Source organism: Microtus ochrogaster, linkage group LG5 (genome assembly GCF_000317375.1).
Source record: "Microtus ochrogaster isolate Prairie Vole_2 linkage group LG5, MicOch1.0, whole genome shotgun sequence".
In the NCBI taxonomy this organism is placed as follows: Eukaryota; Metazoa; Chordata; class Mammalia; order Rodentia; family Cricetidae; genus Microtus; species Microtus ochrogaster.
Window position 1 is genome coordinate 46,214,235 of NC_022031.1, and position 11,243 is coordinate 46,225,477.

At 37.2% G+C, this 11,243-nt stretch overlaps 1 protein-coding gene across 4 annotated transcripts in view; it reads left to right on the forward strand.

The window, feature by feature from the left end:
• Positions 1-11,243, forward strand: part of Smc2 (structural maintenance of chromosomes 2) — a 44,625-nt gene that overhangs the window by 31,253 nt on the left and 2,129 nt on the right. For all 4 annotated transcript variants that reach the window (XM_005362181.3, XM_013351904.2, XM_013351903.2 and 1 more), the window contains exons 21-24: positions 1,290-1,490; positions 2,910-3,026; positions 6,676-6,836; positions 9,049-9,196. In XM_005362181.3, the coding sequence (XP_005362238.1) occupies positions 1,290-1,490; positions 2,910-3,026; positions 6,676-6,836; positions 9,049-9,196 (627 nt within the window). The remainder of the gene's footprint in view (positions 1-1,289; positions 1,491-2,909; positions 3,027-6,675; positions 6,837-9,048; positions 9,197-11,243) is intronic.

The following is an 11,243-nucleotide window of genomic DNA, read 5'->3' on the forward strand; positions in this document are numbered from 1 at the left end:
AAACTTACTATTATAATGATAATATACACTCTTTATCTTATTACAAGTTGAATTTGAAGAACTCATAATTATGTATATATAGGCCTCATTTTAAAAGACTTTGGTTTTTGGGTTCCCTTATATTCAGATGTCAATGCTATTTATACAACTTTATTGCAAATACAGTGCTATGCAGCAAATGCAGTTATTTTAAAGTTATTCCACATTTTAATTGGATTTGAAGTCTTCCTTTGCTGTGGCAGAGTACCTTGAGTATATGGTTGCCTATGTAAAATTTCTTATATCATATAGACACCATGCTGAAGATGCAAAGATAGGTAACATGTCCACACAGTACCTTCAGAGATCTTACAGCTCATCTCAGAAACTAGATACAATTGAAAGTTTTAGAGGTCCCATTGCAGTGGAAGCAGTGAGGGTAAATAGATTGACAAGTATTACATTCCACTAATCAGAATGAATCTCACCCAGTTGTAGAGGAAAACCATTAAGGATTATAATTTCAAGTTTAAAGTGGTATTATATGGAAAGGTTACATTTTACCTTGTCAGAAGGGTTAGAAGTAGGGATAGTCAATATTTGAAGTATTTTTTTCTATGATTATAATTCTGAGATAATTATTAGGTAGTCGCAATTATGTTTCTATGATTTCATCAGATATATGACTATTTCTAAGGAAGTTTCACTAAACACAAATTAATTTTTGCTGTAATAGATTGTAAAATCTGAATGAACTCATCTGACTTACATTTTAATAGAGATGTTTTGAATACACAAATGAAGCATCTTCAATCTAAAAATCCTAAGTGCTCCATAATTTAAAACATGTTATATGCCAACATGCCATAAGGAGAAAATTCCACACCTGGCCTCATGTACTAGGTCAGAATGAAAGTAAAGAAGCAGTAAAAACGTTATGTAAAACTGTCTTGAGATACTGTGTGGATTCAGATACTGTGAGAAGCACTTCTGGACCAAACTATTTTGGAACAAAGGACTCTCAACTTTGTAAACTTCCTCTTTCACTCATCATGCTGCTGGGTGGTGGGAAGACCCTGCTGGGTACAGTCTGTGTTTGGGTTTGCTATCCCCTGCCAAGGGCCCATCCTTATTGCTGTAGATGAGCTACCCTAGCCTTTCTTTGTCTATGTCATTGTGATTCCTTTTTTTCTTTTCTTTCTTTTTCCTTCCAAATATTTGATTTTAAAGTAGTAAACATTTAGGAAACTGGTTTGAAAATGTTTGGTTCGAATACAATTTTAGTTTTTTCCTTTTTCATATGTGGCTAGGTATCCAAAATGTTGAATGATTATGACTGGATTAGTGCTGAGAAGCACCTCTTTGGTCAACCTAACAGTGCCTATGATTTCAATACAAACAACCCGAAAGAAGCTGGTCAGAGACTTCAGAAGTTACAAGAAGTAAAAGAGAAGCTAGGAAGAAATGTCAATATGAGAGCTATGAATGTCCTGACAGAAGCTGAGGAGCGGGTGAGTCTGCTCCTATCACTGTTCAACCATATAAAACAGTGTAGTGTCTGTGATGGAAGATGGCCTCTAAGCTGCTGTTGTTAGATCAGACCTTGGCCTCATGTAGTAGGTGCTTGTGTTTAAGATGCATAGTGTGGTAGGACTTGTTTATTTTTATTAGATCAGGATAACTTAACTTTAATACCCTTTTTTAAAAAGAATGTTGAAAGAAAAATGTTTAAAGCATTAGAAAAAGGTTGTCCTCGTTAGGGTTACTCCTGTTGTGGTAAACTCTGTGACAAAAAGCCATTCGGGGAGGACAGGGTTTATTTGCCTTACACACACGCCCTGGGTAGTCTATCATTGAGGAAAGCCAGTGCAGCAACTGGAGGAACCTGGAGGCAGGAGCTGAAGCAGAGACCACAGAGAAGTGCTGTTCACTGGCTTGCTCAACCTGCTTTCTTTTATAACCCAGGACAATATGCCCAAAGGTGGCCACTGCTCACAGTGGGGTAGGCTTTCTTGCTTAATCGTTAATCAAAGTGCCCCACAGACTTCCCTATAGACGAAGGTGCTCAAGAAATTTTTCAATTCAAGTTCCTCTTCCCAGATAATTCTAACTTGGACAGGTTGACAAAAAACCTGAAGAAACTACCAAGGTTCTCTATTGATGAACAGTTGACCTCTCTCCTTATGTTTTGTTTATATAAGAACTGAACTTACAGCATAAATACGATATTAATGTAAAGGCTGCAACTGACTCAAGCCCTCTTGAGCTGTAGAACTAAGGAGAAGTGGGTTGAGAAGGGCATTAGCGAGTTCCGTGCTGTCAGTCCTGCAGCTTCCCACGGCAGCCCTCAGCAGGAAGGCTGTGATGCAGAAGATGAGAGCTGAGCTGAGGGGCTGATACTCAGATCAGAGCGCATTCCAGGAATGCAGAGCAGTGCAGGAAACATAGAACACGGATGGGTTTTTATGTTCAAAGGACTGAAAGAGACTAAAACTGCAGAACCCGAGGAAGACTCTGATTCTGTAGTCAGAGAGGTAAAGGACAGTTACTGTGTCACACAGGACATGCATGTCACTGTGAAGAAGTAAAAATTTATTCATGGTATTGCTGAAACTGACCACTTGTACTTTAGTTTTCTAGTTTTCATGTGCTGTTCTTGGTTGCTGGGAAGAAAAGAACTATTAGTATAGTGTAAATATTTTTAGGACTTAAAAATTCTTGGTTCTGGTAGTTGGTTTTTCCTATATATTGGTAATATGTTTACTTTTCTCATCATTTGGTTTGCATTATAGTTCTGGTATAGTGTATCTTTCTAGGAAATAGGGTTGTGTTATGTTTAAAAATAATGAAATTTTTTTATGGCTGACTACATCCCAGAATGTGGAAGAAATTTTGTATTTTACAAATAAATTATCCCGTTTTTCCTACAGTATAATGATTTGATGAAGAAGAAAAGAATTGTAGAAAATGACAAATCCAAAATCCTTGCCACTATCGAAGATCTTGATCAGAAGAAAAACCAGGCCCTAAATATTGCTTGGCAAAAGGTACTTGTTTCCCAAAATGTAATCCCAAGTTGAGGATGGAGGATCACATGAGCGGGTTTACACTGAGAGCAGCTCAGTGTGACTTGAGTGAGGCCTGTGCTCACACCTGAGTTAAAGCCTCCGCCACTTCTCAAATGTGCCTTTATCTTGACCTCACAAGACTTAAAGAAGCACGTTTATGTCACATCCTCATCTATCATGACTGTTACTTTCAAAGGAAGCACTGTTTGTTCTCCTTCCTCTGTGTGAGTGTGTTTTCTTCTATTGGAAGGGAACCTCTGCTCTCCAGCACAGCTGCTTCACCCTGAAAGCAGCACTCCTCACTTGACAGCTAGTTAGAAACAAAGGCCTTCCAAGGACACAGTTTCTCTATCTTGTATTTCACTTAACCAGTTCAGTATATTCCTATACCCCAATAAATTCTTTGCTGGAAGAAACTGGTCTTTTTTTATGTTGATCATTTTAACTTGAGTGAGGTAGTCGGTCATTGTGGTTTTGATTTACAGTAGTGATGTTGAACATTTTTTTCTTTCCTTGTTGGCCTTTTGTGTAGCTATTTTGAAGAAATTTCTCTTTGGGTCATTTATCCATTTTTAAATCAGGTTTTGTTCATAAGTTTAAGTTATGTGTATATCAATATAGTAACATTTTGTAAATTTATAGATGTTTCCCCCAATTCTTCAGATTCTTTCTTAACTCTTGCTTCTTAGATTTAGTTTTTGAGGTCATATTCTAAATAGCTTGGTCTCTTCATAGTTTTTTATTTAATGTCTGTTAATATCTGATTTAAGTATAGCTGCTCAAAAATCACTTTAGATTTTTGCTTATATGCTGTATCTTTTCGTTTTCAGTCTTTGTGTGTGTGTGTGTGTGTGTGTGTGTGTGTGTGTGTGTGTGTGTGTACACACATACACACACACACATATATATTGCTGGTAAACTTAGTTTCTTCCATGCATTGGATCACTGTGTCTAACTTGTTTTTATCCATCACTTAGTCTTTACTCTTAAAGAAATTTAACCCCTTTGCCTTGAAAGATATTAATGGTAAAGATGTACAACCTCATTCCATTAATTTTTTCTGTTTCATATCTTTTTTATTTCTTTGTTCATCTTTGTTGTTTAGTGATTTTTTGTGTGTTGGTAGAATTTTATTCTCTTATTTGTATCTTTTCTATTGTGCTATAAACTTTTGTGTTTGTTTTATGTGATTATATTCAGCATTTCTTCTAGTGTAGAACTCTAAAGTGGGACCAGTTGGGTGGTGATAAATCCCCTTAGTTTGTCCTTCTTTTTTCTGGTGAAAGCTTTGCAGGCTAGCTTTGTCTTGATTGCCTATTTTCTTTTGTTTTCATGAGTTTGAATGTCATTCCATATTTAGCAAAAAAATAATTTCTTGTATTTTATCTGAATAGACAATAAAATAAAAGTATTGAAGTAGCAAGAGAAACTAAAGAATATATACAAATTTGGAGAGCCTAAGTACCCAGCTACTGAATCAGGAATGGGTTATTGAAAAACTTAAACTTTTAGGTTTTGAGGCAGGATTTCTTTGTGTAGTCCTAACTGTTCTGAAACTCGCTCAATAGACCAGGCTGGCCTCGAGATCTACTTGCCTTTGCCTCCCAAGTGCTAGAATTGAAAGCATGTGTCACCCAGCTAAAGAAACTTATTAACTCTAGATTTGAATGAGGTACAACATACAATAATAAAAGAAACATAATAAAAACAGTGCTATGATGGAAATTTTGACCTTAAAAAAAAAGTAAACCTACATTTGAAAAGCTCAGAGTGATTATATAAGTAACTTACTGATGCAGCTCGGGACCTTAGAAAAACAAGAGAAAGCCAAAGGCCAAATCAGAAGATGCAATGTCATTGTTAAGACATAAATTAATGAACTAGTTAGAAATGAAAAGGAAAATATAACAATCAGGGAGGTACAGAGTCATCAAAACAGATACAAGTGTGACTCAGGAAAATCATCATATTCTACTAAATTAGAAAATGTAAAAGAAGTGAGCTTCTGAGCTCATCCTACTGTTTTAGTTACTTTTCTGTTATGAAGAAACACCGTGACCAAGGAAGTATTTAATTGGGGGCTCACAGTTTCTGAGTGTCCATGATCACCGTGATAGGAAGCAATAGTGGCGCACAGGCAGGCATGGGAGTGGAGAAGTAGCTGAAAACTTATATCCTGATCTGCAGGCAGGAGACAAGGACACTGCCTGGGCTTTTGAAACCTAAAAGCCCACCCCTGTGATATACCTCCTTTAACAAGACCATACCTTCTAATTCCTCCCAAATAGTTCCAACTGGGGACCAAATGTATGAACCTGTAGGGGTTGTTCTCATTCAGACCACCACACCTACCAAAATTCAACCATAGTGGGATTAACAGCCAGACATCTAGCAAGCAATAGAATTGGAGAAGGAATGCTCAATAGTTGTTGACTGTTTCTGGCGCTCTCCTAATTCCCAGGGTTCACCGGTGCAGCTTTGAATATTCAGCATCCAAGTCAATCATTCTTCTCTTTCTCAGTGTTCAATAATAACCTACTATGGTAGAAGCTATTTATGTTGGTATATTTAGCTTTTTGCCTGAGATAATATAAGTTCTTTAGTTAGGTCCCTATTCAGGAATACTGCTAGTCTTAAGCTGCATCTTTAAGTTATATAATAGGGAAACAGTTAATTATATAATTTGTAGAACAATTCCATGCCTAGATAGAATCACTGCTGGATCCCACAAAACCTTTAAAGAACTAATACCAGTGCTTCTGAAATGATTCTATAAAATCAAATGGATGGCATGCTACCAAACCATTTTTATCAAGTCACTATTGGCTATATCAAATCCTATGAAACACACACACACGCTGAAGAAAACAAAAAGAAAACTATAGGTCATTCTCCTTGCTTGCAAAAACTTCACACCCAAGTATTTTTATAGTACACATAGAGTTAATAATGGTTCCTAGAAGACACCTCCCAGTGGTTCCCAAATTTAGTACAATTGAGAATATATTGTAAATTGATTTTGCTCTTTTCTAATTCCCAAGACTCTTGCGACGCAAATGATGTCTGTTGGCTATTGAGTATGTGAGTCATCATACCTCATTTTCTCGGTTTTCAACAGTAACCTAATACAGTAGAAGTTATTAATATTGCCATATGTACTTCTTTGGCTGAGGTAACATGTGTTACTTGGTTAGGTCCATATCCAGGAATACTGTTTGCCTCTAGATTTCCTAAGTATATTTATTTGTGTATTTTGGGTGCCTACTGCTGAATCTGAAGATTTCCCTAGAGAACATGTCTATGAAATCCTGGAGGACATGCATTTGATAAGGGGCAGTACTGGTTTCCTGTGGTATTCTCACATTTGTCTTCTGAACTCTAAAGTTATTGGTCATATTTGTAAGACAGATGGCAAGTGCATGCACTGAATCATCCAGTATGCCATGAATTTGGGCCTAAATCTGTGCAGTCACTTGCTTCAGCAAAGCAATTCAGACAGGATGGTTTCCCCAGACCTTTTCTTTCTGACAGCACAGTTGACCTGCTGAGTTGCATGTATATGTACTAACAATTGGAAAGTGTTCTGAAGATGTAATTAATAAGGCTTTTTTTAATCTATTTAATCTAGGTAAACAAAGACTTTGGCTCTATTTTTTCTACCCTTTTGCCTGGTGCCACTGCTATGCTTGCACCACCAGAAGGGCAGACAGTTTTAGATGGTCTGGAGTTCAAGGTTGCCTTAGGAAATACATGGAAAGAAAACCTAACTGAGCTTAGTGGTGGTCAGAGGTAAGTAATCCCTTTGTAATTTATAATTTCTCATAGTTATTTTATTATAATTCATCATTTCTTTACTCTAATTCTGTTTCAGTTTTGATTTGATTGGCTGCCTTTGTAAAACTGGAAAAGCCTAATATATAAAACTACAAATTTGGTATTATCATTTGTTTAAATTAGAGTTAGGGATATAGCTCAGTGTTGGAGGACCTGCCTAGCATATGCAGGGCTCTGAGTTTGCTCCCTAGCACTGAAATAATAAACAATAAGTATAGGGAAACAACTTGTTAGACATTTTAAAATGAGCAAGTCATGTAGGAATCTGAATACCCGAAAGGAAAAATAAAAATGCCTGTCCTGTGCTTACCCAGCTTCCTCCCTAGTGACAGTTGCTGTCATCAGAATCAGGGAGGGGAAGCCAACTAGCATTTAACAGTATATGCCAGACTCTTGAACTCTAGTTTGAGGAAGCTACAGAGAACTAAGCATTGGGTCCGCATGTTCCTAAGGTGAACCCTGCTTTAGACAAATCTAGAAAACTTGAATAGTAGACCCTGACATCAATTTTATCACTCACACACACAATAGTGCTCTTTGAAAAGGGTAGCAAAGGAAATTCTAAACCTAATGTCCAACATTTAGTAAGAATTACAAGATACCAGGCATTATCCTCACATCTGTATTGGAGAATGCCAAAAGCAAAGGAAAAAAAAGATTGCCAAAACTGTGAGACCATCTTGGTCTGGACCAGTGAGCTAGCTCAACCTGGGCTACACAACAAAAGCCTATATTTAAAATAATGATGATAATATCAGTAAGTTTGCAAAAGAAAACCCAGTGTGTTAACCTAGAAAAGAATAATTCTTTAAAAGAAACAAACCTAGAAATATGAGACTTCAAGTAGATGTGAAATTAACTGTTTTCACAATTAGAGAGATAACAGAGAGATAAAACCTGTTAAAAAAATAATCATGTGAAAGTGTAGAGGTAAAATATAACTGAAATGTATATTTCACAAGATTAATGAATTAGATACTATAAAATGAAGAGTTAACTTGATGTAGCAGTCAAATCTACTTAACTCAGGAGGAAAAAAACCAGCAATAACTCAAAGTTAGTTTGATGTTTTGTGGAAGCTGCCTGACACACATGAAATTAATATTCCAAAAATAGAGGAAAACAAGAAACAGAAATATTTAAAGAAATAATGACCCCAGATCTCCCAGATACCATGAATTCTGTAAAGACCACCATTTGAGCTAGTCTAAGATAAGCACCTAATATATTGATATAGCAAAGCATATACAAACCTGTATAGTTATAAAATTTAAAGACAGCCAGCGAAAAATAAATATTATGGAGGTAAGGATGATTTGATACTTTAGACTTCTTATCCTAAACTGTCACCTTGAAGTGTTAGTGCCAAAAGAAAATGGGTCAACCTAGAATTGTATCTAAGAGGAACATTCATATTGAAGCCAATAAACTTCAGACAAAAGCCAGAAGACTTTTATAATTCAGAAAATTATTTTTAAAATTGAAACCTGTTGTTTTTCCTTTGAAGCTCTTTGTTATGTTTGGTGTAGAAATATAATCGGTACATACAGTTTGTGTGTGAGTGTATTTGTGTAAATACATGTATAATTAAAATTTTAAAGGGGTCACTAAGTCTTTATTGCTTCCTTAATAAATATATAGCCACTCTCTTACCTGTTATCTAGGCTCTAAATAAACAGTTGAGGTAGGGATAAATGTCATTCGTTAGAAAGGAACAAGATCTAGGACTGGAAAGATAGCTCATAGGTGTTAGCATTGGCTGCTCTTCTAGTGGACATGGGTTTAGTTGCCAGCACCCTTGTGGCAACTCATAACCATTTGTGACTCCAGTTGCACCAGTTATGACACCCTCTTCTGGCCTGTGAAGATACAAAATATGCATGTAGTGCACAAACATATATGCAGGCAAAAACCCAATACATATAATGAATTTGTTTTTAAAAATAACATGATCTTCAGTCAGTGTAAATGCCAAGTGTAATGAGAATATCAAAATTGTGTCATGAAAATCGTATGCTTGTGAAGAGAGCTTTGGAACCTAGAACCTTTATGATTTTGAGATGAGTCTGTGCTGTTCATCATATTAAGGACCTTGCAAAATTGCTTTAGTGTTTTGGTAGAATGTCTGTAAATGTTTATGGCTTTACTTCCTCCAACCTTTACTCAGGTCTCTAGTGGCTCTGTCACTAATATTGTCCATGCTCCTCTTCAAACCCGCTCCAATTTATATCTTGGATGAGGTGGATGCAGCCTTGGATCTTTCTCACACGCAGAACATTGGGCAGATGCTGCGGACACACTTCACACATTCTCAGGTAGGCCACTCAGAAGATGACTATTTTACGAAGCCATCACTGTTAAGTTAGATATTTGGAATTGGTTTGGACTATAACTCAAAGGTGAGTCCTTGCTCACCATGCAAATTATCAAAAAGAGGGTCAGTCTCCCTTGAAGGAAAGAACCAGGCATTAACAATGTTGACTTAGCATGATGGAGAACACAACTTAGAATAGATTTAGTGATGATATAAACGTTTCCTGTAGCTGTTTGCCACAAGGATGCCAATCAAATAAAACTGCTTCAAGAATATGTTTAAGTTATCAGAAATATGTGGCACATAATGGGGGAACTTTGGTTTCTCTGGGCTAAAATAGAAATTCCTTAAAGCTAAAAAGGAGCTTTTTTTTTTTTTTAATGTATTGTTGTTAAAGGAGCTATAGCTGTCAAGCATGGCTGAATAAAGCTACATGTAGTACACGTCTGGGGTCTTGACTCCTCGTAGTCACTCAGTATCTATTATGGCAGTTTTGGGGCACCTACAATTAAGTGGTGCCGTTTCCTAAGTATATGAAGGTGGTGTTTGGACTCGGGTAGAACTGCAAGAATTTGCAATCTTCTTTGGTGTTATTAAACTCATCACATAAAAAAAAGAAATATTTCACTCAATGGTTCACAGCACTGGCTGCTCTTCTAGAAGACCTGAGTTCAATTCCCAGCAACCACATGGTGGCTCACAATCATCTGTAATGAGATCTGGCGCCCTCTTCTGGCCTGCTAGCATGCATGCAGACAAAACACTGTATACATGACATGATAAATAATTTTTCTTTTGTTTGTTTGTTTGTTTTTGTTTTTCAAGACAGGGTTTCTCTGTAGTTTTGGAGCCTGTCCTGGAACTAGCTCTTGTAGACCAGGCTGGCCTCAAACTCACAGAGATCCACCTGCCTCTGCCTCCTGAGTGCTAGTATTAAAGGTGTACGCCACCACTGCCCAGCTTAAATAAATCTTTTAAAAAATAATTTCACTAAATGATTAGAGCTAATAATAAAATAGGGAATGTTGTTCACAAAAGTCAGCTCCTGGGAATTAATATCCTTACATAATCAACACCAAAAGTAAAATGAAGAAACTTCTAAGATAAAAAGAACATTACTGTTCATTTGGATACATAGGCCCATGCCTGTTTTCAGTTGGTATTTGAGAATGTGCATTTTCTTGGTGTTGTGTGTTTAAGGAAAGAGCAGCGTGGCCTCCATATAATTCTCTTTTTAAATTCAAATATAGTTATCATTTCTCCCTTCCTTTTACTCCGTCCTCCCCTCCCACGTCACTCTCCCGTTCCTCAGGATTGCCTGACCTTAGATGCAGGAGTTGTGTCACAGCTGCATCAGAACTGTGGACCATAAGATCACTTGTTCTCTGCATTTTGACCTGTTGTGGTTTTCTAAGAAGTTTCTTTGATGAGGGCTGAGAAGTACACTCATCTGTGGATATAAGGATAAACATTTAAAATCAGTTAGGAATTAGGCTAGTTTAATAAATGGCAGTTGTCGGTTCTCCTCAGAAACCCATGACCTCATCAGCCCTGTGTAGTTGGCCACGTTTCCACTCCCAGGCATGGTTTTCCTTAAGGATAATCAGAAAGTTATTGATTACTGCCAGGGTGTGCGTGCCACTGTTGCACCATCAGGGTTATCATTGCCATCCTGGGTAGGACTGGTGGTTGCTTCTCTTGTATGGAAACTTGCATGGCACCCTCTGATACCATGAAAGCTAAGTTTCAGGGAAGAGGTTTTCAGGTCAGAACCAGCGAGTGTCCTCTAGATCCTTTGTCCTCAGCAGTGTATCTTCCACCAGAGGCAACAGCAATAACCTGTGTAATGTTTTGGGAGTTTCTTGGACAATCCTGACTAACAACTCGAAATGACGCATCTCATATCCACGTGTCTAATATCAGTGTGTTAGTCATTAGCTCTTAGGAGAGGGGAGTATTGTCAGCCCAGATGGGAAATTTTCATTTAGAGAGAGAGAGAGAGAGAGAGAGAGAGAGAGAGAGAGAGAGAGAGAGAGAGAGAGTGTGTG